The 27,224-nt window shown below is 52.6% G+C and overlaps 1 protein-coding gene across 2 annotated transcripts in view; it reads left to right on the top strand.

Annotated features, from left to right (window-relative positions):
• The window catches only part of CHST8 (carbohydrate sulfotransferase 8), a 153,432-nt gene that overhangs the window by 57,514 nt on the left and 68,694 nt on the right, over nucleotides 1–27,224 (top strand). Inside the window, exons 1-2 of one of the 2 annotated variants that reach the window (XM_030820233.1) lie at nucleotides 4,809–5,481; nucleotides 9,442–9,657. In XM_030820233.1, the coding sequence (XP_030676093.1) occupies nucleotides 9,528–9,657 (130 nt within the window). In that variant the 5' untranslated portion in view covers nucleotides 4,809–5,481; nucleotides 9,442–9,527. Of the gene's footprint in view, nucleotides 1–4,808; nucleotides 5,482–9,441; nucleotides 9,658–27,224 lie in introns of those variants that run through there. The other variant, XM_030820232.1, reaches the window with a different exon arrangement.

Here is a 27,224-nt window from a genome sequence, read left to right as displayed (position 1 = left end):
CTCTCTGGGTCTTCATTTCATCATCTGCAAAACAGAGTGGTGGGCTTGGAGATCTGCTGCCCAGATCTTCCTTCCAAGAAGGATTTGCTGACCACGTGGGTATTGTGTGATCAGCAGCCAGCCTCTAGTCCTCAGCTCCACGAGCGGCTGCCTCATCTGCAGCAAACTGCCTCATCTGAGATCACGCCCTTCTCTGGGCAACCCACATCCAGATACTGAGTAAGGGGGAGGTGTAAGGGTCCAGCCCTATCTTCCCTCTGCAGGACACTCCGACAGGCTGAATCTGCTCTGGAGCCCACCGTCAAGGCCTACATCCTTATTCCACTTCTTCCCACTCCAGCTTCCTCCCTTTTCCTTTGCAGTTATCATCCTTAATAAACATCTTGCACCCCAAACTCCATCTCCGTATCTCCTTACAGAGAACCAAACCTGTGGCAAATAAGGATAATGATTTTTACTTCAAAAGGTTATTGTGTGAAAGCTAAATGGGATGTTTATGTAGTATCCAGCATGGTGCCTGGAACGTTAACAAATAATGATAAATACCTGTTCCTTTTTCTTTTCTTTCCCTAAAAACTGTGACTCAAAATCCCATTCTGGGCCTTTAGCAGGTGTTCCTAACCTGTGCTCTGTAATATTGGTTTGGAGAAAGCCCAGCGAGGCAAGTGGCCCTGAAAATCTGTGCTGCTGCTAAATCTGAGATCCTGGCTGATGGCTTCAGAGCCATTCTTGTCCCTGTGAAGTTCATTATCCATGGATCACGTCAGCCCTCTTCAAGGTTCCTCACTGAAAAGAAATTGAGCATGCAAATACTCTTTTATCATAATCACCATGTATCCACAGGGTAATTCATAAAAGAGCTGGAAATATATTGAAATTCAATATTGTTTTAGTCCAAATCAATATTAATAATTGTTTGCATTTTTAAAGTGCAATTTGCAATTGAAAAGTGCACAAAGATCAACCAGTAGTTGCTAACACATCAAATTTTCCTATTAAAGGCATAGTCCCTTAACTTTAAAATGTTTCTTATACAACAGGGGCTGGAGCTGATCCATGGAAATGACTATTATTTACGTGCACAACATTAGAATTTGCTTCCATTCTGCATGAGCTGAAAGGCCAGTCACTTTTATTTGTAAGTTTTGATTTCTTTAATTAAATTTTTAATTTTGAGATAATTATGTATTCATATACAGTTGTCAGAAATAATGCAGAGAAATCCCATATATCCCTTACACCCTTCCCCCGATTGTAACATTTTGCAAAACCGTACAACAGTATTAAAACCAGGATATTGACATTGATACAGTCAAGATAGAGAACATTTCCTTCCCCACAAGGATCCTCGTGTTGCTTTCTTCGGATCTTTAAAAATTAAAGATTTTTGAAGGAAAAAGGACCCTGTTAGATTCCTGCCTTGAAACGATAGCCATCACTAAATGAGGCACTGTCCCAGCTGGGCTCAGTGGAGTTCACACAGAGGAATGGTCCCCTAGGTCAGGAGTAGCCCAGGTGGAACTCACCTCAGCCAGGGAGGCCTCAGGGGAGCACGGCTTTGCACATCAGAAAGAACCTGAAAACAGTTCTCAGTTTGACACTTGCAGTGTGGCCTTTGATCCCTCAAACAAGGACAGGGTTATCAAGAAGGGAAACAGCTTGGCTGGGCTCATGTGGGCCACAGGGGCCCAATTATCCCTGGAACAGGCCTTCCTGGAGTGTAGAACTCTGGGGCACAGCCCTGGCAGCCTCCCTGAGGCCATGTCATGGGACCGACCCAGTTCCCTGGTGAGAGACAGGCGGCAGGTGTGGGTGAGGGGTGCCCTTGACTGAAGCCCACCTGGCATGCTTGAAAGTAACCCTATGCAAGTGAAATTCACAAGCTGCCTCCCTGTTTCAAGACATTTGTCTCACACCAGAGCTGCAGGGAACTTGGGAACTCATCTACAGCAGATATTTTGGATGAGGACTGATTCTGAGATAGGGAAACCCAAGTCCTGAAGATCAGACTTAAGTGAAGGGGAAGTCAGGCCAGGGAACCTGGGGTGCCCCGCTCTGAGCCTGATGGCTACCCTGTGACATCCAGATGCCTTGTTCAAACTGCTTCCACTGAGGGTTTTGGGGTTTTTTTTCTTTCTTTTTTTTTTTTTTTTTTTTTTTACAGAGTTTCACTCTTGTCAACCAGGCTGGAGTGCAATGTCGTGACCTCGCCTCATTGCAGTCTCCACCTCCCATTCTCCTGCCTCAGCCTCCCAAGTAGCTGGGGTTACAGTTGGCTGCCACCATGCCTGGCTAATTTTTGTATTTTTAGTAGAGACGGGTTTCACTATGTTGGCCAGGCTTGTCTCGAACTCCTGACCTCAGGTGATCCACCCACCTTGGCCTCCCAAATTACAGATGTGAGCCACCGTGCCTGGTGTTTGTTTTTTGTTTTGTTTTGTTTTTTTGTTTTTTTGTTTTTGTTTTTGTTTGTTTTTTTTTTTTTTTGAGACAGAGTCTCACTCTGTTGCCCTGACTGGAGTGCAGTGGCACGATCTCGGCTCATTGCAACCTCTGCCTCCCAGGTTCAAGCGATTCTCCTGCCTCAGCCTCCCTAGTAGTTGGGAAAACAGGCATGCACTACCACATGCAGCTAATTTTTGTAATTTTAGTAGAAATGGGGTTTCACCACGTTGGCCAGACTAGTCTCAAACTCCTGACCTCTAGTGATGCACCCACTTCATAATCATTTTTAAGTGTACAGTCCAGTGGCATTAAATACATGCACATTGTTGGGCAACAATCACCACCATCCATCTCCAGAACCTTTTCATCATCCCAAACAGAGACTCTGTACCCATTAAACAACTCCCTGTTCCTCCTTCCAGTCCCTGGTAACCTGCATTCTGCTTTCTGTCTCTATGAATTGGACTACTCCTGGTACTCCACACAAGTGGAATTATACAGTATTTGTCCTTTTGTGTCTGGCTTGTTTCACTTAACATGATGTCTTCAAGGGTCACCCATGTTGTAGCATGTGTTGCTATCATTGACTTTTTGATCGACACATGCAAGCTGTAATTTTTTGGGGGGGGTTCCTAGCATCACAACATATTTTAAAGGTTTGGGGATGCATTAGTCCACTTTTGTGTTGCTGTAAAGAAATACTCGAGGTTGAGCAATTTATAAGGAAAAGAGGTTTAATTCGCTTGTGGTTCTGCAGGCTGTACAGGAAGCATGGTGTTGGCATCTGCTCGGCTTCTGGGGAGGGCTTCAGGAAGCTCACAATCATGCTAGAAGGCTGAGTGGGAGGAGGCAGGTCACATGGAAAGAGAGAGATGAGGGGGGAGGTCCTAGACTCTTTTAAACAGCAGATTTCACATGAACTGAATGAGAACCAACTCATCACCAAGGGGATGGCACCATGCCATTCATGAGGGATCCACCCTGTGATTCAGTCCCCTCCAACCAGACCCCACCTCCAACACTGGAAATCACATTTCACCGTGAGATTTGGAGGGGACACATATCCAAACCATGTCAGGGGACAATCAGTCAATTTCGTGGCATCTCAATGGCGTGTGTCTTTTGTGTAAACATTGCACCTGTTAATAAGCATGTATATGTAGAGAGAATCAACATTTGTCTTTAAAAATACATTTGTCTTCAAGCTCTGTAATCTGAAATCTGTCATACTGACATGAGGAGGCAAAAGTGAGGTCCTGGTGGCAAGCGGGCCTCGAGTATTTCAAGCTTTAAGGCTCCATCGGGCTCACTGGGGACCGTTTCTTCCTTGCCTCCTGTCATAGGATTGGGCTACTCTTTGGACCTGATTCCAATGCAGCTCTGAGGAAAACAAACCCTCAGCTCCCTGAAACATAAATGACCTTTTTAAAATTCCAGGTTCATGGAGTGCCTCTCTCCAGATGGCCCCAAACACTTCCATCTATTAACTCGTGCTCATTCAACATGCAGCAGAGGCTATTGATCACCTTCCCTGTGCCGGGAACCGTGCTAGGTGCTGGGAATACAAAGACGGGGAGAGGCCTCGGTGCGATTCCCGATTCCTGAGGCGCTGAGTCAGAGGCAGGTGGCAAATGCTTTTCCCACAGTGGGGGAAGGGCTGTCACCGCGATGGTGCTCTCAGGGAACCAAGGTTCACACATTCAGCGAATTTGGGGCACTGAGTCAGCGTTCCGGACTCTGCCAGGATGAGGAGGAGAAGGGGACTCAGTTTCTCTACATGCAGAATGACTGTCCCCTGCCCTGCCCCACTGGCGTAAAATGTCCTCAACATGTAAGAAGCCCTGGGCAGAGATAGTGTCCAGGGTGCGGTCAGTTGACGTGCCCTGTCAGTCTTTGGCCACGCTCTCAGGCCCCCCTCGCTGTGGCTGTGTTTGCAGGCGCCCCTCAGACTCCACCTGGCAATGTGTCGGTGATGGTGGGAGGCCGGGCTGTGGTGCTCCTAGTAGGGCTATGGGGGCAAGCTTTAGGACCTTGTGAGCCTGATTCACGCGGCAACCTCCACCTCAGAACGCCCTTTCTCCCTGCTGCAGAGCATGGGGCTGGGGGGAGTGGAGAGAACCCTGCCTTATAACAGGGGAGCGAACAGCAGGTAAATTGCCTCCCCCGGGAGTAGCGTGCAGCCCGGCAGGGGCCTGGGTGTGCCAAGGCCAGGCTCGGGATTTCAGGACCCAGGCCAGCGCTCCCCAGCAGCAGGGCAGGAGCCAGCCTGAGAGTCTGCAGCCCCGCCTTGGAGTCTGAGCACTCGCGCCCATCCGTCATCCTTGCAGAGCATTGCAACTTTATGCCTACGCATAAAAACTGGAGGGACTCGTCCCAGAGTTTGCTGCCGCCGCCGCCGCTGCCATTAGAGCGGTTTTAATTAGCTGCAGGATTTTTAATGAGCTGAAATCAAGAAGAGCCCCATCTCAGAAGTAAGCGAGAGCCGCGCGCAGGGAAGAACTAGTCTGACAAAACAGAAGGAGGTTGGTGCTCTCGGGGGACCGGGCTGTGGGCTCCCACCGATCGATCGGCGACGAGCAGATGAGTTCCCGAGGCCAGGAGGCTGAGGAAGAAAGCCGGGGCTCAGGGACCAGCGCCCGTTGCAGAGTCCCCGCTGCTGCCACCGCGGCAGAAGGCACGGTGCCGGATTCAAGGTGACGGCAGTGCCTGGCTCCATTCTCCTCAAGTTGCCATAGCAGCCTCTCTCCCAACAAGCAGCTTCTCCGGGAGCCCTCAGCCGGGAGGGACGTCATTGTTCTCTCCTGCCCGTGTGGTGCAAGGAGACCCACCGGACAGAGAACTTTCCAGAGCCCAGGGTCCGCTGACCACGTGGGTGCACCGATGCTACCTGGAGCCAGGCACGGGGACAGGTCCCCACGGCCACAGGGGATCCTCTGGGCGGCTCGGGGGAGCGTCCAGGCCCAGAAGCAGCTGCAGCCAAGCGTGTCCTTGGAGCCGTCCATGCGTCTGTCCGCCTGCTGCCGGTCGCCACTGGAGGTGCGTGTGTTTTGGCTGAATTCCCAAGTCCTTGCTTGTGCCCTGAAGTGAATTTCTTCAAAGAGACACATTTTTAAATCAAATAAATAAGGAAATGGGAGGAATCCTTCACCCTGCCCTGTGTCCCAGGAGGTGTTTATAAGCTTAATTGGATCTTTTTTTTTTTTTTCCTTAAAGTAAAAATTGGTGACGCCATTCAGGCCTCGGGGAGAAAAGCCACCAGGAGGACTAGGAATTGAGGCCGGGCAGGAGCTGCTGGAAACTCGCTGGGGCTGTTTATTTTTCTTGCCTGAACCCTCCCTCTTCTCTGCCCCTAGCAGGCTGGATTTTCTTATTGTCTGTTGGTCTTGGGATGGGTGTAGGCAGGTGAAGGCAGGTTTTGTCCTTGTCATCGGAGCTGAGAGTGATGTAGTCTGTGATGAGGATGGGACAGTCCCAGGTGGAGGCTGAGGCCTGTGACTGTGTTTTTGCCCCACCCCCCAGGCCCCAGCCTGTGACAGATGGTGGTTTCCACTCCCCAGGCAGCAGCTGGACTCCCAGGAGGGGGGGAGACAGACAGCTCTTAGACCAGCAGCTCCTGTTGCCTTGAAAACAACGTGCGACTTTGAAGCTTGGGGTTCTCCGAGGAACAATAGAGGATTCTACACCCCCTGGAATGCCCGGGGGTCTGTCGGTGACCACCCTTCCTTCCCACACCTTAGGGGAAAGGAGGGTTCTATAGAGTCCAGTTGGCCAGCTATACTGCTGGCCAGTTACCCAGGCGGGGAGGCACGCTGACCTTTTGATTCCTGTTTGCACGGAGCAGGGAGTTAGCTGGCCAGATGGTCCCCAGTGAGAACAAACACAGAGCTGAGGGTCCCAGAGGGAAAAGCTGGGATCTGGGGCTTATGGGCTGGACCCTGAAGCCCCAGACGGCTCCAATGCCAGCTTCCCTGGATATAGAGAGGGTGTTCGTGTTCTCTCGGGGGCCAGCAAAGGCAGGGTCTTTGAAAGGGGAAACATGAACAGATGAAGCTCCACCACCATGGAGGTGTGGTCCTGGGTCTGTGTCTTCTTCCCCTTCCTGGATTTGGGGGCATGGATCTGGTCCTTGCCCTGGCTCCCAGGCACATGGGTGGCTGGAACCAGGCATCGTGGGGTGGGTTTGGTTTGGGGAGGTTCAGAAACAAGTGAGGACAGGTCTTGGCAGCAGACCCATTTATTCCTTGACAGTGGATGTTGGTACTGGCTCGAATGGAGAGACTGGGGAGAAGAGAGGACCGGCCAGCTCTCTTGTAACCATTGTGCAGCGCCAGCTACTGAACAAATGAGATGATGATCACACATGCTCCCGAGTCCCCTTTGTTCATCAGGTAGAGCCTGATATTGAGGGACCCCTTATTAGCTGTTTTACCGGGCAGTTCTGGGCGCTAGCCGTGAACTTGTTCTCCTTCCTCTCTCCCTCCTTCCAAAATGTCTTGATGTTGGAGGCTACCCTAGGTCAAACTGGCTTCCTGGTGTCTGACTCAGGAGGCTGCAGGAAGCGCGCCCACACCGTGGCCAGCTTACTCAGGGGCTCATGACGGTTGCTTTCCAGCTGAGGCCTTGCTGGGGACCATAGATGGTGTGTCTGCAGGCACTGGCCGGCACGCACCTGGGCATGTATGCATATGCGTGTTATCAAACCCGCGTCTGCTTAGGTCCATGGGTGCGGTGCACATGTGAACACCGTCCCCATGACCGTGCAATAGCAGCTGCTCCTGAGAGACCTTGCATGTTCTTCCTGGTCCCCATCTGAGAGTCACGGCCCCCCTGTGTCGGGTGCGTGACATCTTTTCCATTCTTCTAACTCCTTTCTATGACTGCCTGGGGCTCCCCCGAGTAAGGCTGCAGAGAACAGCTCTGCCTGCCTCATCAGCTGCTCACTCTCTCCTGAGGCTTTGGGGCTGGCCCCGGTGGGGCTGGGACTCTGCACTGCAGTGCTGTCCTCATGGAGGGAAGGGCTTGGGGGACGGCAGGGCATCGCAGCCTGCTGTGGGGCTTGCACTGCTGCATCTGTGTCTTTGCAAGGCAGTGAACCCCAGGTCCTCAGGACGGCCTCATCCAGGGCAGCCATGGAGGGAGGGGCCCCAGCCCCACACAAGAGGCTTTGAGTCTGAGCCCTTGGGGACACATGACTGTCCATTTCTACCCTCTGCAGGCAAGGCAGGGGTGGCCTTGGTAGATGACAGGAAGCAGCAGTTTGTCTTTGGGGCAGAGGCCATTGCAGTGAGGTCGGGGCCGGCCTGACACCCCAGAGCCAGCTTCAGAGACTAAACAGGCCCAGCTCAGTGATTCTGTAAAAAGCTGGAAGGCCGCAGGAACCGCCTGCTCGGCACAGTCCAGGGAGCCCAGCGTCAGGTGCCTTCCCGGTGCGGAGAGGCCTGGGGCAGGTTAATTAAAGTTAACTGAGTGAAAAAATAATTACAGAGACTGCAGAGGGGAGAAACCCAAACCTGCAATTTACCCTCCGTAGCCCTTGAGCTTTTCAGAACAATCTGGTCGTGGGGAGTCGTGGGCAGGGGAGCAGGGAGAGTGCCTCTTCTCATCCCCTGTGCTCCATGGGCTGGGTATGGGGACTTCTTTCCCCGGTGCCTGGGTCCGTGTTGGGGAGGAGTCACCCAGCTGAAGTATTGTCCCTGGGTAGGGAAACGTCCTTGGGCCGAGCAGCATATTTGGCCTGGGGCTTGACCAGCCACCCAGCTGTGGCCTCAGAGGCTACTGGGAGCTGCCCACCTGGCCTCACCTTCCTCAGGCACTGACCTGTGCCAGGGTGGGGAAGTTCCCTCCAGGGCTTCTTGGGTGGACAAAGGGTGATCCCCCGGGCCTAGCCAGCAAGGCCGCTGGAAAGTAAGGGGACAGAGTGACTGACCTTCAAAGGAGGGGGGGTCCCTGGGGTGCCTGCCGCCTGTGCCTCCCTCCCCCTGTGCTCTGCCCATGCTCTCTCTACACACCACTGCAGGAGCTTATATTCTTCCTTTGGGCAAATGGCCTTGGGGTGCCCCCATCTCGATGCACAGCCTGGCCCTGTTGGTGTGACTGGCTGGTATGTGGGGGATGGGGAATTTCTCTCCCTGCCCTCTAGGAGGAAGTGTGGTAAGGGGTAAGTCACATGGATGTACTCTGGGTCTGCAGTGGCCGGAGCAGTTAGTGCCCGCCCCCAGGAACATGAGAGGGTGTTAGCACCCAGCCTCTGCGCCTCTGAGCTTGGAGTCTGTTGGACACAGGTCTAGCTGCCCCACCTCTGCTCCAGGCCAAGGGCCTCGAGCGCAGGGACTCCAGTGGTCTGGCCAGAGCCTCAGCTCCCTCTGGTGTGACTGTCCAGAGGGACCGCCATCCGCCAACCCATTTGTCAGTCCATCAGTGAGGACAGCCCTGGCTGACATAGGGGAGTCCATCTGTGCTTGAATATCCTTTGAGCCTAGCAGGCTCCTTCTCAGAGCCACCTGCTCTATGGAGACCTTGTCCCCAGTGCCCTACAGAGAAGCAGGGTGGAGGCACATCCAAGAGCTTCTCTGCCCACTGGGCCGGGTACCAGGGACAAGGACCCAGGTTCCCACTGGTACCTATGCCCCCACCCTGGGAGCACGCATGCTTATTTGAAGGCCTGGACAGTGCAGGGGTTGGCTGCTGGTTACTGACTGGGGGCCTGGGGGTTCCCACCTGGGCTCCTCAAGGCAGGGCCAGAGGGTGTCTCATTCCATGATTTTTCTGAAGGTGCAGATACGGGAGACCCTGGCGGAAAGCTAGCGTTCCAGCCACAGGTGGGAACAGGCTTCCCTCAGCCTCCCGGGCGTGAAAGGGTGGAAAGGGGCACCCCTGGGTAACTTGTTGAGGGCAGAGGTGTCTGGGGATTGCACTTGGATTGCTGCAGTGAGCAGGGCCTCCACCTGCCTGGGTGCCTTGCACCTCGGTGATGACTGTCCCCCCTCTGCACTGTAGATCTGGGCCTGATGGATGCCTGGTGTGGACGATGAGGGAAGAACGTGCCTCCCACACCCAAGAGGTGACCCCTGAGCGAGCCCCGGATGACCCCGCGACCTGGAACGATGCGGCTGGCCTGCATGTTCTCATCCATCCTGCTGTTCGGAGCTGCAGGCCTCCTCCTCTTCATCAGCCTGCAGGACCCCACGGAGCTCGCCCCCCAGCAGGTGCCAGGTGAGTCCTTGCGCTGAGTCCTGCCATCACTGCCACCAGCTTTCCAGCCTGAAGCTCAGGCCTCCACGGCTGCCCTGGTGTGCTGGGCTTGGGGGAAAGGGGCAAGTTTGTGCCAAGACCCCCCGCAGGCAGAGTCCTGGCTTCCCAGGGAAGACGTCAGTCTCAGTGTGGGAGTGCTGTGGCTGATGCAAGACCTCCAGCCAGTGCCTAGCAGCAGGGTGGCCTCTCTTGGGGGTCATGGCAAGGCTGCTGTCTATTGAGCCAGTTGTTGCCTTTGATGAAACTCATATTTAAACAGGATTCTGCCACCTCTCGGCCTCTTCCACATTGTCAGGGACATCAGAAAGTAGACAACTTCTTCCTGAGCCCATGCCCCACAAGCAAGACTCAGTTTCCCTGCCCAGCCCTGGGGAATCTAGCCCCTCTGGTCTGGACAAAGGGGATCAGGGTACCTCCTGGTTTTGTGAGGCCAAGACCCCCTCCAAGGATTCCCCACTGCTACTTCCATTCCACCCCTGCCCGGTGGCCCACTGGAGTCACAGAGGGCTGCTGGGAACAGGTGGGATGGCAGGGAGGCCAGAGCAGGAAGGGTGATTCTGGCATCTCAGGGCAGATGGAGTGTGGAGAGGGAGTTCAGGCAAGGTTTCTGCTGCTGGGACACGGTCCCCATCCCCAGATATATGGAAGGACAGGAGGTCAGCTGGCAGGGTACCAAGGCCTGGGAGCTCTCTGCTTTGGAGGGAGAGGAGGGGAGGTGTCTCAGCAGTGGCCCCCATTAGGGGCGGTTCCATGAAGCCACACACTCACAGTCCACATGCTCTAGGGCATGGACAGACAGCCTGGTGCACCCCCAGAGACATCGCTTGTCCGCAGGGACACCCACTCACTCTTGCTTGCTCAGTGCTGTGAGCCAGAGACAGGATGAAAGAGAAGGGGGCCGGAGGTGTAGGCAGAGGGGTTCCTGCACAAATCCCTGCCAGAAGCCCAGAGCACAGGAAGGGGTCTTACTCTGCAACCCCTCTGTCCCCATTGTGGATGAGCACCCATGATGTGTGGCCCTTAGTGCAGATTGAGGGCCCGTGGGCACCAGGAAGGAAGGTGAAAAGAGCACAAGGAGGCCAGAGCTGGGGCCCTGGGTCTGGCAGCTGCCAGAGGCTCCCCATGGGCAGGCGAATGAGTTGAGAGTCAGAGGGAGGCAGCCAAGGCGGTGGCCTCCAGGAGATGGTGGGCGAGTCATCGGTGCTGACTCACACCTGTGCCAGACCCCCACAGGTGGTGGCTGTCAGAAGTGGGTCTGGCCGCTCCCAGGCTTCTGGAGCAGCAGGTGCACAGAAGAGCCAGTTCTCCTGTGGGAGCTTTGCAGCCTCACATGAGTCCCAGAACAGCTCATGACACTGCACTGGCAGAACAGGGCCCCTGGGGACAGCACCATCAGGGCAGACAGCGAGCTGGTGCCTATGGTCGTGTGTTATCTGCATAGAAGCAAACTCAGGAAGAAGGGCGAGCAAACGCTGCCTGGGTGTGTCCTTGATGTGTGCATGGTTGGGGGTGCATGTAGGCAGAGGGTCCAGGCGGCCAGTGCCCACATTCTGCAGGAGGAGCCTGGGAGAGGAGGCATGAGTGTGCCTGTGATGCCCACCTGGGACCAGGGCCTGGACCCATCGGTGGGACACTCCTGGATGGGACTGTGGTTTGGTGGCTTCAGCTAGTGCCCTGCCCTGCCGCAGCCAGAGTGCTCGCTTCGCAGGTCCCTGTTACCCTGCCCAGCTACCCGAGTGCACACACATGTGGATTACAGGTGGGCTGGGGACTCAGGGGACGGCTGGGATTTCTGGGAAGATTGGAGCCTCAGGCTGGCAGGGGGTGTCAGATGGTGCGGAGCCGAGGCCATCATCCCTCTGCAGCTGGCAGACCTGGCAAGGAGCACACGTGGGTCTTCTGATGGTCCATGCAGCCAGACCACCCTCACCACGTGCCAGGTGATGGGCAGACTTGACGGTCTGGGTAAATCACACCAAACACAGTCATAAAACTTTAAGTAATGCTTATGTTACTTTCCCTGAGCAAAGTGCCTCTGACACAGGCTGTTTGTGTTGATTTGTTACTATTCATTTATTCCTTCCCTGTACTTCTCACAGCAGCCTAATTGTGATTCGGTACCAAGAAAGCAATATCAAAGTAATTTTCCACAACATTAGTTACAATTTTCTTCTGATCTTTCAAGTGAAACAATCCCATCCTGTTGGCTTCTCTGAGCATATAAACCTTGATTACATTTATCTGTTGGAAACCAGTGCTTACAAAATGTATGTGTCCAGTTGCATGGCTGGGTGGCCCCAAGGGCCCCTGACAAGCCTTCTCCCTGTGAATTTCTGTTGGTGGGAGGAACAGATTCTGGGAGCTGCCCTGCCATCCCGATCAGGCAAACAGGCAGGTGTTGGGGTGGCGGGTTGGGAGTGGAGATGAGCGGATCTACGGAGGAAATTCCACACTGTGGCATGAACTGTCCTGGGGACGGAGTTCTCTGGGAGCTGCAGTTTGTGGCACAACAAATGTAGACGGGATGGGGAGTGGGGGGAATTCTGAGTTGCTTGAGATCCCCTGGGGCCTGGCCTCATTCGTGTCTCTCCCATTCAGCCAGCCAAGCTCACCTGGCTCAGGCAGTAGATGGAATTGTAGGGGGTTGCCAAACTTTTGTAAATCAAACCACATTTTAAACATTTTTTTTTACTACAGTCCAAATCAAATCTTTGGAAACAGGAAGAGCTACCCGGTAAGCTATCCGCATACGAAGATGAGGTTTTGTGTATCAGAGAATTCACCTCTCCAATTATAGTTCTTTTCTGGTCTCCAGGATTGCCAGGCCCTGAGGCCAGAGTTTCTGCTTTCAGGAAATTTGCTTTTTGACCCAGTAGACAAGACTCACCTCTTCTCCAAGAGAAAGACTTGGAGACCAGGCCAGAACCAGGAATAACAAACACCAGTGGCCAGGTGTGGTGGCGTATTCCTGTAGTCTCAGCACTTTGGGAGGCCTGGGTGGGAGAATCACTTGAGCCTAGGAGTTCTAGACCAGCCTGGGCAACATAGCAAGACCCTGTCTCTACAAAAAAAAAAAAGTTAGCTGAGTGTAGCGGTACACACCTGAAGTCTCAGCAACTTAAGAAGCTGAGGTGAGTGGATCCTTTGAGCCCAGGAGGTCGAGACTGCAGTGAGCTGATTGTGCCACTGCGCTCCAGCCTGGGTGACAGGGCCGGACTTTGTTTCAAACCATAAAAAACTCCCAATGTACTGGCTCTGGGGGCTGCAGAAGGCTGACTCCACATTTGGTTGAGCAAACTGAATTTTACGAGCTGCTTTCTTTGTGAATGTTTTATCATAGACAGTTTGGAATACATGCAGTAGTGGAGTAGGATAGTGCCATGAACACCACGTACCCGGCACCCAGCACCCCCCATCAACACCAGGCTGGCCCCATCCATAGCACCATCCACTTCCCTCCTTTCATGTGATTTTTGAAGTCTATACCAGATATCCTATCAATTCAGCTATAACTATTTCTTTTTTCTTTCTTTCTTTCTTTCTTTTTTTTTTTTGAGACGGAGTTTCATTCTTGTTGCCCAGGCTGGAGTGCAATGGCGTGATCTCAGCTCACCGCAAACTCCACCTCCTGGGTTCAAGCAATTCTCCGGCCTCAGCCTCTCGAGTAGCTGGGATTACAGGCATGCACCACCACCCCTGGCTAATTTTGTGTTTTTAGTGGAGACGGGGTTTCTCCATGTTGGTCAGGCTGATCTCAAACCCCCGACCTCAGGTGATCTGCCCACCTCAGCCTCCCAAAGTGCTGGGATTACAGGTGTGAGCCACCGTGCCCAGCCTCAGCCATAAATATTTCAATATATTTCTCAGTTTAAAAGATAAGAACTATTTTATTGACATCACCACTAAACTCATTCCTTAATAACATCAAATTTAACAATTCCTCAATAGCATCAAATAGTCAGTGTGCAAATATCTAGCTGTCTCACAAATATAATTACCTTTATTTCCAATTTGTGCCATCCAATATCCAGAAAAAGCCCTCACATGGCAGTTGGTGGATGAGTCTTTTAAATCTCCTTTAATCTGTAAGTTTCCATCTCCATCTGTATTTTTCTCCCACTATTTATTTGAGGAAACCAGCTCATGGTTCCTATAGAACTTTCTGTAAGTTGTGATTTGGCTGATTGCGCCTGTCTGATAAGGATTCACACTGTTCTCTGTTCTTTGTTGTCCCAATAAATTAGGTGAATCTTGAAGCTTGATCAGGTACAGGTTTGGATTGGTTTTTGTTTTGTTCTAGGGAAGTTTTGGGGGGCAGGAATTCACAGGTGGTTCTGTATTATTCCATCAAGAGGCTCCTGTCTGCCTGGCTGTCTTGTGTTATCAGCCGCCAGAGATCATGCCTAGATCCAGCCATTCCTTAGGGGTTACACAGTGGCAATGTTCTGATTTTATCACTCCTTCTTCATTCTTTTAAGTGGAATAGATTTTGTTTTAATGGGGCGAGGTGAGTCATTGTCAGTGACCCATGAAGCCAAAGTGAGTGGTGTGGATTGATTGGTTTATTCATAGGTATGTATATAAAACTACAATGTTACCATACAGATTCTGTTGTAGTTTATTCATATATATATATATATACAATGTTACCATACAGATTCTGTTGTAGTTTATTCATATATATATATATATATATATATGTAATGTTAACATACAGATTCTATTGCTGGCACACTGTAAATAGTTTGTTCTTTTAATATTTGGCTTTTGCAGAGTGAGTTTTCTTTAAGTGGGGCCACCCCATGTTTCAGAGCCCTTTGCCTTTTCCTGGAGTCAAGGAGTTGTGGGTGGTGGTTCTGGGGTGCCCAGTGGGGAGGCAGCTGTGGTGGACAGCAAAGATCCCCCTCAGGGACCCCTGGCACAGACAATGGGACTGGACAGCCCCCAGTGACTCCTAGGTCTGTGGCCTGTCTCAGGGCACTCCTGCAGGGCACAGGGAAATTTAACAATGAAGATAATAATGAATATTGACTGAACATTTACCATGGGCCAGGACTTGTACTGAGAACTTTACTTTTTTGAGACAGAGTCTCACTCTGTAGCCCAGGCTGGAGTGCAGTGGTGTGATCTCGGCTCACTGCAACTTCCGCCTCCCAGGTTCAAGCGATTCTCATGTCTCAACCTCCCAAGTAGCCGGGATTACAGCTGTCCACCACCACACCTAGCTAATTTTTATCTTTTTAGTAGAGATGGGGTTTTACCATGTTGGCCAGGCTGGTCTCAAACTCCTGAGTTTCAGGTGATCTACCTGCCTTGGCCTCCCAAAGTGTTGGGATTACAGGCGTGAGCCACCACGCCCAGCTTTACATGTTCTAATGCATATAATTTCCCTTTCCTCCCCTCCCCTCCCCTCCCCTCCCCTCCCTTCCCCTCCCCTCCCCTCCCTCCCCTCCCCTCCCCTCCCCTCCCCTCCCCTCCCCTCCCCTCCCTTCCCCTCCCCTCCCCTCCCCTCCCCTTCCCAAGGCAGGGTCATGCTCTGTGGCCCGGGCTGGTGTGTAGTCTTGCCATGATAGCTCACTGCACCTTTGACCTCCCAGGCTCCAGTGATCCTCCTACCTGAGCCTCCTGAGTAGCTGAGACCACAGGCAGATGCCACTACACCCAGCTATTTATTTTATTTTTTATACAGACAGGATCTCACTATGTTGCCCAGACTGGTCTCAAACTCCTGGGCTCAAGCGATCTCCCGCCTCAGCCTCCCAAAGTGCTGAGATTACAGGGGTGAGCCACCACAACTGGCTAGGTATAATTCTTTTTTTTTTTTTGAGACGGAGTCTCGCTCTGTCACCCAGGCTAGAGTGCAGTGGCGCGATCTCGGCTCACTGCAAGCTCCGCCTCCCAGGTTCACGCCATTCTCCTGCCGCAGCCTCTCCGAGTAGCTGGGACTACAGGCGCCCGCCACCACGCCCGGCTAAATTTTTTTGTATTTTTAGTAGAGACGGGGTTTCACCGTGGTCTCGATCTCCTGACCTCGTGATCTGCCCGCCTCGGCCTCCCAAAGTGCTGGGATTACAAGCGTGAGCCACCGCACCCGGCCCTGCCTAGGTATAATTCTTACAAATAAATGATGTCTAGTTTGAGACAATGTGCCAGCACTCACTGGGGCAGACACAGAAGCAGCAACAATACTAATACTAGCTAACGCTCTCAGGCCCTCGAGATGAGCCAGGCACAATCACAAGCACTTTACATATATTTAATACTCATTTACTACTTTTAAAATTTCAATAGTTTTGGGGGTATAGGTGGCTTTGGTTACATGGATAAGTTCTTTTGTGGTAAATTAGGAGATTTTAGGGCACCCGTTCGTCACCCAGGCAGTGTACACCGTACCCAATATGTAGTCTTTTGTCCCTCACCCCCCTCCCAGCCGTGTCCCCTGAGTCCCATAGTCTATTGTATCACTTTATGCCTTTACGTCCCCACAGCTTAGCTCCCACTTATAAGTGAGAACATGCGGTATTTGGTTTTCCATTCCTGAGTTACTTCACTTAGAATAATGCCCTCCCCATCTATCCAAGTTGCTGCAAAAGACATTATTTTGTTCCTTTTTATGGCTGAGTAGTATTCCATGGTGTATATATACCACATTTTCTTTTTCTTTCTTTCTTTCTTTCTTTCTTTTTTTTTTTTTTTTTTGAGATGGAGTTTTGCTTTTGCCTCCCAGGCTGGAGTGCAGTGGTGTAATCTCAGCTCACTGCAATCTCCACTTCCTGGGTTGGAGCAATTCTCCTACCTCAGCTTCCTTAGTAGCTGGGATTACAGGTGCCCACCACCACACCTGGCTAACTTGTGTATTTTTGGTAGAGACAGCGTTTCGCCATGTTGGCCAGGCTGGTCTCAGATTCCTAACCTCAGGTGATCCACCCGCCTCAGCCTCCCAAAGTGCTGGGATTACAGGCGTGAGCCACCGCACCCGGTCACCACATTTTCTTTATCCACTCATTGGTTGATGGGCACTTAGGTTGGTTCCATATCTTTGCAATTGTGAATTGTGCTGCAATAAATATGCATGAGCATGTGTCTTTTTCATATGACGACTTTTCCTCTGAGTAGATAGCCAGGAGTGGGATACCTGGATTGAATGGTAGTTCTACTTTTAGTTTTTTAAGGCAGGGGTCTCCAACCCCTGGGTTAGGACCCAGGCTGCGCAGTAAGAGGTGAGTTGTGCGCGAGCTATCGAAGCTGAGCTCGGCCTACTGTCAGATCGGCGGCCACATTAGAGTCTCAGAAGAGCTCGAACCCTCTTGTGAACTGCACATGCAAGGGATCTAGGTTGTGCGCTCTTTATGAAAATCTAATTCCTGATGATCTGTCACTGGATATATTACATGTAGTAATATATCCATGTATATACATTATATATTACAATGTAATAATAACAGAAATAAAGTGCACAATAAATGTAACATGCTTGAACCATCCTGAAACCACCACCCCCATCTCCCTTCCCCAGACGGTGGAAAAATTGTCTTCCACGAAACTGGTTCCTGGTGCCAAAAAAGTTGGGGACCGCTGCTTTAAGGAATCTCCACACTGTTTCCCATAGTGGTTGTACTAATTTACATTCCCACCAGCAGTGTAAAAGCGTTCCCTTTTCACCACATCCATGCCAACATTATTGTTTTTTAACTTTTTTTTTTTTTTTTGAGATGGAGTTTTGCTCTTGTTGCCCAGGCTAGAGTCCAATGGCATGATCTTGGCTCACCACAACCTCCGCCTCCCGGGTTCAAGCGATTCTCCTGCCTCAGCCTCCCAAGTAGCTGGTATTACAGGCACCTGCCACCATGCCTGGCTAAATTGTATTTTTAGTAGAGATGGGGTTTCATTATCTTGGCCAGGCTGGTCTTGAACTCCTGACCTTGTGATCCACCTGCCTCGGACTCCCAAAGTACTGGGATTACAGGCGGGAACCACCGCACCCAGCCTGTGAGCCTTTTGAGAAGTGTCTATTCATGTCCTGTGCCCACTTTTTGATGGGATTATTTGTTTTTATCTTCATTTAATGCTTTATTTTTATTTATTTATTTTTTGAGATAGTCTCACTCTGTCACCCAGGCTAGAGTGCAGTGGCGTGATCTCAGGTCACTGCAGCCTTGACTTCCTGGGCTCCAGTGATCCTCCCACCTCAGCCTCCTGAGTAGCTGGGACCACAGGCACCCCCTCCACGCCCGTCTAACTTTTGTATTTTTGGTAGAGATGGGGTTTCGCCATGTTGCCCAGGCTGGTCTCGAAATCCTGGCCTCAAGTGATCCACCCACTTCGGGCTCCCAAAGTGCTGAGATTACAGTGTGAGCCACTGTGACCGGCCTCATTTAATACTTTAAAACCCCCATGAGTGAATTATTATTACACCCTTTGAAAAATGAGACTATTGAGGTAAGAGAGGCTAAGAACCACACCCAAGGCCACGCAGCTTCTGGGCTTCAGAGCTGGGATGTGGCCTGGGCGGCTGCCTGTTGTTTGCTACGTCACACTGTCTCCCCAGCACTTGGGGCACCCAGTATTGTTGTGTTCAGGGCCTGGAGCAGAGGCTGGGCAGAGAGAACAGTGTGGATAAAGGACTGGAGTCCTGAGAGAATGTGGCACGTGGAGAACTCTAAGTGGTTTAGGGGCTGCAGCATGATCTGTGGATCTAGACTCCTGGCTGAAGACACAGCTGGCCCTGGGCCCAGCAGGCCCTTGCAGTGTGGTAGAGGAGCCCGCCTTGGCCCCTGGCAACAAGGAGCTCTGGGGACCCTGGAGTAGGGAGCGGTGCATCAGAAAGCTCATTCTGGGCCAGGCGCAGTGGCTCATGCCTATAATTCCAACACTTTGGGAGGCTGAGGCAGGTGGATCACCTGAGGTCAGGAGTTAGAAACCAGCCTGGGCAACATGGCAAAACCCCGCCTCTACTAAAAATACAAAAATAAGCCAGGCGTGGTGGCATGGGCCTGTATAGTCCCAGCTACTTGGGAGGCTGAGGCAGGAGAATTGCTTGAACCCAGAAGGCAGAGGTTGTAGTTCTTTATCCAGTGAGCTGAGATAACGCCAACTACAATCCTTTATCCAGTGAGCTGAGATCATGCCACTGCACTTCAGCCTGGACGACAAAGCGAGACTCCATCTCAAAAAAACAAAAAAAAAAAAAAAGAAAGAAATAAAGCAAGCAAGCTCATTCTGGTGGCTGCCTGTTGTGTGGCCGTGGGCAGAGAGGGAGATGCGACAAATGCAAGGAGATTCGGGGCAGCCAAGGATATCGCATGCAGTGTTGGAGACCTTTCGAGTGAGAGGACAAGGAGGTGAGGAGGGCGGGGAGGGCAGTGGTCTTGGTTCAGAGGGACTCAGGTTTCTGGCTCTAGAGGAGGGAGGTTGGGGGTGCCATTCACTGGGGCAGATGTGGCAGATGGGGAGAGGTCGGGGCAAGGGGGCAGGAGATCACAGGCTCCATTTGGGGCTTATGGCGTCTGAGATGCTTGGCAGGGTGCGTGGAGTCTCCCTGTAGCTCCTCCACCGAGGGGTGTTCAGCCCCACAGAATGAAGGACCAGGCAAGACAGGCAGGAAGCCACCACCATGCCCTAGCCCCACTGCACCTGCGTCTCCACTCACAGGTCGACACACTCACTCCTTCACCCTCATACACCCCAGGCCTGGGCGCTGGCGCCATGCAGGGTGGAGAGGGCTGTGGGAGAGCCTTCCCCTGGGAGAGGGGCTGGCAGCTCTGGACTCAGATCTACTCCACATTTCCAGGCCAGGAAACCAGTATCCTGGAAGCTGTCCACGCTCCCTGTTGGGCTGGATGCCAGCATGGAGATTCATGCTTTTCTGCCCAAACCTCACATTGTCCTGGGATGGGACCTCCACACCTGGGTCCCTGGGCTTGCCAGCCACAGGGAGAGATCTGTACGTGCCCATCTGTGTGAAGGCCCTGCAAGCCCAGCCGCTTAGCTGTACTGAGGCAGGGGAGGGGTGCACAGGGAGATGGAGACACGGGAGGAGGAAGCTCGGGCTCTGCTCTTGGGAGCTCACAATCTTTGGGGTCAAGGAAGGAGGTTATCCAGGCCCTTCCCTCCAGGGTTCCAATCTGGGGGCAGTGGAGGAGAGACCTGGCCCTGAGAGGCTCAGCGGGGCCTGGGGGACACTTAAGGCAGGTTGTAAACCTTTCTTGGATGTGAGTGCTGGAGGAGTCAGGAGGACTTCCTGGAAGAGGGGAACTGTGGGCTTCTTGTTTGTCCTCTCTGGTGAACAGGAGGTGCTGACCTCCAGTGGAAGCAGTGAAGCGGGCTTGGGTGAGATTCTAGTGGAGCCAGGGGTCTCCCTCCAGAGCACGTGCTGCTATGCATCATGCCCAATATCTCACAGCTAGAAATGGACAGAGCCAGAAGTCCAATGCCTGCGGGTCTGCCTGATGCCAAGGGCTCTTGTTTTGATCTCCTGGAGGCAGTACTGTGTTGATTGGAGAAAGTGTGGCCCTCACTCTGGGTCCCAGGGTTACCAGGGACACACTGCCCTGCCTGTTCCTGTGCGGAGGACTAAACTGCAATGTCAGAAGGTCTGTCCAGCTCCTACAGTGGCTGTCATGTTCTGAGTGTGTCCCCCTGGAGCTCTGAGACAAATGCCAGGACAAATGCCATGGGTGGGCCAAGACCACAGGGGCGCCTGCTAAGAGGCTCTCAACAGCTCACCCAAAAGAGGGTGAAAGAGGCAACAGAAGTGCAGCGGCCACCCCTGCCTGCCCTCTCTGAGCAGCTCGGCCAGGTTGGCTGCAGGGGAAATAAGCCTACTGGCCCTCTCAGAGCGAGTCCGGTCCTCGCGCAGCTGGGCATCTAAGCCCACACTCCTTCCTGGGCTGGTACCCATCCCTCCAGTTTCCATGGAGCCCGCTGCTTTCCCTGGGCAGGTGAGTTTTATTGGAACCCTCTTGAGTCTGTTTCCTGAAACCATTTTCTAACGGCATTGCGGAACATCATATATATTTCCTACAAACCTTGCGAGGCTGACACATCCTTGTTGTGACTGTGAATATCAGAAGTGACATGTAATTGCAGTGATCCATCCTGTTAAGTAGCTGGCAATACATTATCTCAAAATCAGCAGGGCTGGGACTCTCAGAACCCAGTGTTTCTAAACAATGCAACTGCAGCTTCAAACTCTCTTCCTGAACAGCGCCCAAGGCTGGCAAGGGCCACCTCACCCTCCCGTGCCTCGCTTTTCCTGGGCCACAGCGGAGACAATTTCACTCCAGGGAAAGCCACCCACTGGGTTTTCAGTACTCCTGGAGTGCCCCCTCCTCATCACCTAATGCACCAGGCTCTCCGCCTCAGGGCTGTGGGTGGGGTGCTTGTAACAGTGTTCCTTCCAAGCATGGCTGTGGAAGTCCTGCCCTCCCTTTTTCTCATAAACTCCAGAATGTCTTCATGGGGGTTCCTTCTAGGCCAGGCCAGCCATCATTATGCACAGTTGGAGGTGGGGAGGAGCAGAGAGGGTGGCCAGAGCCCAGGGGCACAGAAAGCCAAGCCCCAGTTGCTACTTTGCACCCATCAGGGACACACCCACACTGTGCTTTATGCTAATTCTGGGGCATGGTTCACTTAGATTGCAATGTGAAGGGTGCCCCTTGGAGTTGTGCTAAGACCGGTAATGATGGAGAGATGGACATGGAGCGCTCCTTGCATGGTGATTGCCCAAGTGCCAGAAATAGGCAGGGTCGGAACATGGAACCTTCAGGTCTGGATACCCAGAGCCTAGTGGGTTTGATGGGTCCGGGTGGTGCTAGCGTTGGGACCATCATTGATTAGATTCTGCTGTTTGAGGGTGGGGGTCATGAAGGACCTTCACTGCCACACTCCCTGGGAGGCCCTGATTTGGAGGGGGTGCCCACTGTGGGCCCTGTCTCTGCAGTGAAAGTTTCTCAGTCTCAAGCCTCTCTCACCTGAGCCTGGGCCGTTCCCCGTAGCGGTCCCATCCTGTGTCTTCCCAGTCTTCTACATGGCCACGATTTCCTGGGTTCCTCCACCGCCTGCAATTGGAGTGAATATTTTCCTTTTCCTGCAGAAGACACCCTGGGGGTCTCTAGCCAGAGCCTCACTTTCCTTTGGTGCATTAAAATATGCTAAATGAAAAATAATGAGCATGTAGGAACTAATAACAGGAATCACCTAATTAAATTAGGAAACAGACATCACATCGCTGTAATCTGAAAATTGATATTAATAGAAACGGTCCCAGAATTGTTATGCTAAAGGTTCCTAGGGGTGGGGAAATTAAAAAGGAGTGCAGAATAGAAAATTGGGATGATCATGTCCAATAAGAGTGAGACTTATGTTTTAAAAGGAACTACAGTAACATACTAAAAATAGAAGAGGAGTCTAATGAAGTCATGGACAAAAGTGGCTTTGAAAACCGCAGAGCTCCACGCACGTGTATGATGGTAATTTATAAAATGAGACAATGTAATCAAGCTTCAATGTGCATGAAATGTAGTCAGGGTTATTGTTTATTGGGTGCCTGGCACGTGGTATTCACTCTATTTTCCCTCGCCCTCCTCGGCAGGCGTCTTTATCCTCAGCTGAAACTTAGGGAGGTTCATTCGTTTACCCAAAGTCCTGAAGCCTGCGTGGCTCAGCGAGGATTTGATCCCAGATCTGCCTGATTCCAAAGCCTGTGCTCCCCCTTCTCTGTCCTTCTTTCCTTTTGCTACTAGTTAATGTCACGGTCTATATGTTTGTTTGTTTGTTTGTTTGTTTTTGTTTTTTGAAATGGAATCTCGCTCTGTCACCCAGGCTGGATCGCAGCTCACTGCAACCTCCACCTCCCAAGTTCAAGCGATTCTCCTGTCTCAGCCTCTCGAGTAGCTGGGATTACAGGCATGCACCACCACGCCCGGTTTATTTTGTATTTTTAGTAAAGACGGAGTTTCACCATGTTAGCCAGGCTGGTCTCGAACTCCTGACCTCAGTGATCCACCTCAGTAATCCACCCGCCTTGGCTTCCCAAAGTGCTGGGATTATAGGCGTGAGCCACCATACCCAGCCTATGTTTTGTTTTAAGATAAGGGATCTTGCTCTGTCACCCAGGCTGCAGTGCAGTGGCACGATCATAGCTCTCTGCAGCCTCAAACTCCTGGATATTTCTTTTCTTTTCTGATGTTATTCTACCATTTTTCTCAAAGGACATTTCTTGCCAACACCCAGCAGATTGTGGCAACTGTCAGCTCCCCAAACCAAAGCCCCAAGGCTCCTCCATTGTTTGGATTAATAAAACCCACAACAAAGACACCTTCTGAAATTTCAGTCCAACTGGAAAACTGGGTCTCCCATTATGTGGGGGCCTAGGCAGGATCCAGAAGGGCAGGCAGTTCCGATGCTTGTCCTGAGTCCCCAGGTAGCCCCAGTGTTGGGTTGTGTCTCCATAATGGCCAATTGTTCCCCAGAGGACCCCCAAGGGGGGTGAATCTGGCTCTGTACACCTGCAGTGTGAGTCACAGCCCAGAGGGCCCAGAGCAGGTCTCAGGTGTGGGGTGACCCCGTTCCCACTCTGCCTGGCCCAGAATGAATTGGAGGGACTGGGAGAAGAGGACGCCGAGGTCACAATCTGTGCATGAGATGCCTTAGGATTACCTCGGGTCTGGAGTGCTGGGACTGCTCCGAGGGCCAGGCATTGAGCCCAAGGAGGACCGAAGGCTGGGGGCTGGGGAGGGATGGACTTCTTTTCCCTCCACCTGTGCCTACGCCTCCCCCACCTCTGTCCCCATTCACTGCCTGAGCATCTTCAGTGACAGTCACCTGGCATCAGAGCCAAGCCTCCCGCACAGCCCAGGGCAGCTGCCATGGAGCGGTGGAGGGCAGGGGAGACTCCACTCCCCAAGTGGCACCAGGCTCCAAAGGGGCCCGAGGTAGGGGGCCCTTTGCCCGGCTCTGTCCCCTTCCCCCAGCCTCACTTGGCCTGGAATCTCAGGGCCAAGGGGGAGGGCCTGGGGACATCCAGTGGGTTGAAACGGGGCACACCCACTGCCAGCATAAAGAAGGGCCAGGTGGGGTCCCACCGTGTGCCAACCCTCCTGATGTCCTCGAGCCCCTGTTCCTAACACAGGCAACAGGGAAATGGTGAGGAGTCCACCCACGCTCCAAGGACAGGGCTGTTGCTACGATTGCTGTCCTTCTCCATGGCCACTGCGTGGGTCTTGGTTTTTTAAAACTCTGAAAAGGTTATGGTAGTAGTTATGACAACAGGAGCCTGGAGATCTGGTTCTGGAAGCCAAAGGGGTGGGTCCGTAGGGGTGGCGAGGGCCCACACGCCCTGGGGCTAGACGCACCTTCTGCTGGGCGCACTGGCTGCCTGCCGGTGGGGTTATCCCGCTCTTGCATTGAGGTCGACACCATTTGTGGTGCCTTTAGGGTCACTACAGGTCCCCCGCTCCTTCTCACAATATTTGCAGAAGTTGGGAGCCGCGGGGCAGATCTCATTTAAGCCAAAAAAGCTTTACCATTATATGCCTGCTGATGTTTTCATTATGAAGCTTATTTTCCAGGATTTGTGGCTCTGCAGTTTTGACTTGAATCATAGTGGAAGTCAGTGGAAGATTCGCTTATTTTGAAATTTTATTTTATGTGGGGAAAATAGCTGAGCTTAAATCGGTTCGGTTGTCCCCTCTGACAGCTGCCACTGGGGAGTCCCTGCACAGCACAGGCTCCTAGTGGGGGGTGGACGAGCTCCTGGGGGCTTCTCATGTTTGCGTCTGGGGTCCCAGAGGGAAGTTGGGGGCTGCCTGTCATCTTGCCCTGAGGCCTGGTTGAGGCATTTTTCAGCCCTCCCCAGAAGGCCTGAAGACTTCTGAGAGGGTGGGCTGGCCCCATCCCAGCTCCCCCCAAGCTCTGTGCCTGGTCTTGGTTCTCCACCAGGGCGGGACTGCAGGGATGGTGATCTGTGAGCCCCTCACTACATTCTGGTTGTGTCCAAAGGTGCTTCACCATGGGAAGGCTGCTCCCGGTGTTCCTCAGGTCCTGGATGGAGTCCCAAGACTCCATCCCACCTCCTTCAAAGGCTACAGCCGTTTGTGAGTGCATTTGACCTTTGCCCTCAGGGTCCGGGTCTACACTGGAGGGAGGGGAATGAGGGGATGTCCATGGGAACTGTGTGGGGTCACTGGGATCCATCAAACAGTAGGTCTGACAGAGCCACAGGGAGCGAGAGACCACAGGATGGGGGGAAGGGGAGGGGGTGAGGGGAAAGTGGACAGACAGGCCCCAGGGCCAGGGGCCACCGCTGCTTCGCTCCAGCCCAGAGCTCTGTGCAGGAGTGTAGGTCCAGAGTGGCCAGGTCATCCTTTTTGTTTTTGTTTTGTTTTTTAAAAAAGCTAAGAATCTGGCCAGGTGCAGTGACTCACACCTGTAATCCCAGCACTTTGGGAGGCCGAGGCAGGCGGATCACTTGAGGTCAGGAGTTTGAGACTAGCCTGGCCAACGTGGTGAAACCCCATCTCTACTAAAATTACAAAATTTAGCTGGAGTTGGTGGCAGGCACCTATAATCCCAGGTACTTATGAGGCTGAGGCAGGAGAATTGCTTGAACCCAGGAAGTGGAGGTTGCAGTGAGCCGAAATCACACACTACACTCCAGCCTGGGCGACAGAGTGAGACCCTGTCTTAAAAAAAGAAAAAAAGCAAGAAAGCTAAGAATCGGTAACATACATTTATTTGGATTCTCCTGATTTTAAGGGCCAGCTCTAATTTGGAATGTGTTTTTTAACGTTACATAATAGGTGATGCTTGGTACCTCCTGTTGGTTGGATGGGCTGGGAGGACTGGATCTTTCTAATATCCTAAACCCCCGTGGGGCTGAGACCTGCCCCCTAGGCCCTATTTGGCTCCATGCCTGCTCTCCCTGTGCCCCCGGGAGGACACAGAGGCGGTGGGTCTCCTGGTGGGAAGAGGACTGTAAGAATTACTTCCAGCCCCACAGGACCCCCATGAAGCCAGACCCGAAGCAGTCCATGAGCAGAGCGTCTCCTGGGCCCTGCTGACCAACAGTGGCTGCACAGAGCCCCTCGGTGGCACTATTTGGTTCAGCAGCCGGGAGCCCTGCCAGATACCTGTTCACTGTTCAGGTCTGGCAGGGGACCTGGGGGGTCCGGGAGGTGACTGGTCAGCAGAGATACAGGGAAGGCAAGGGCCAGAGAGTGGGGTTCTGGGGAGGGCACCTAATTAAAACCTCCTTCATTTATGCACACTCACCTGCAAATATTTGCACCCACTGGCAAGCTTCTGTTGCTGTAGCAAAGGAAGAATCATTTCAAGCAAAGCTTTCCTGCGAGTGGGTACTCTCTCCAGTATCTACCTGGGGATGGGGGCGTGGGGGCCCGTGGGTGTAAATGGAGGAGAATTTCTGACTTGGCAGCCTGCTTCCCACAGTGATGGGGTGTGGCAGGCATGGCCACCCTGGCTCCCTTTCTGCCCCCCAGGGTACCATGGCAGCCACACCCAGCAAGAGTCCCTTTGGAGAGGGGCCTGGCCCGGTCCAGCAAGGGACTCTTTGCAGATTCGCCTTCCCTGCTGCCTCTGTGTCACAGTGATGTCCCCGGGGCTGGGAGAGGGACCCAAGAGTCCTGAGAGCATTCAAGGAGGTGGCATCCGGGGGTGTGGTGTGGGCAGTGATGATGGTATGAGCACTCAGCGCCTACTGTGTACCAGGCACTGTGTTTTACATGCTTTACCAATATCCTCACACCAGAGCCTCGCTGCACCTGTCTCTATTTTACAGATGAAAAAACTGAAGCACAGAGAGGCAAAGTCACTTGCCCAAGGTCACACAGCCAGGAAGTGTCAGTGCTTGAACTAAAACCTGGTTCCTCAGATCCCAAAAGTCTGAAGTCTTCTTGGTAACCTGACAACCACTCAGGGCTGGGAGCAAGCACCACGCGATGAGATGCATGGCATTGGAGGGCCAGCCTGGGTTAGAGGTTGGGGGGCTGCATGGCACTGCCCTGCAGACTATCAGGGTGTGATTCATTCCTGCTCACAGCAGACATGTTCTGGTTCTTGTGCACACTTGTGTGTGTCCTGATGAAGAGTCAGGTGCCCATGTGTGTGCATGTGTGTGTGCATCTGGCCCTCACCCATAATCCTAGCTGTGTACAAGTATGTGTGCTCACCTCAGTATTACTATACACCCATGGGTGGGCAGGTGCCTTACGGCTCATGTGGAAAGCACTTCACCCTGAAGTCTGGGCTGGCTGCTATGAGCGTACCCTGACAATGTCACCTGCCAGGTCATGGGCCAGGCAGGGGCAAATGACTTGGGCCCCACAGGGTGAGTTGTCTGTCGGTTGTCAGCCACAGAATTGGGTGACAAATTGCCATTCCAGCAGGCACTCAGCAAAGCCAATTATTGTAACCCCTTGCCCACGACCCACACAGACCAAATAATGAAATTACATTCATAATATTTCAGGTCGAGTGATCGCTGCTTGAATTAGTTCCTTCTCAGAACC

This window comes from Nomascus leucogenys, chromosome 10 (genome assembly GCF_006542625.1).
Source record: "Nomascus leucogenys isolate Asia chromosome 10, Asia_NLE_v1, whole genome shotgun sequence".
NCBI lineage: Eukaryota > Metazoa > Chordata > Mammalia > Primates > Hylobatidae > Nomascus > Nomascus leucogenys.
Note: the sequence above shows the minus strand (reverse complement) of the source record. Positions and strands in the feature narration are given on the sequence as shown.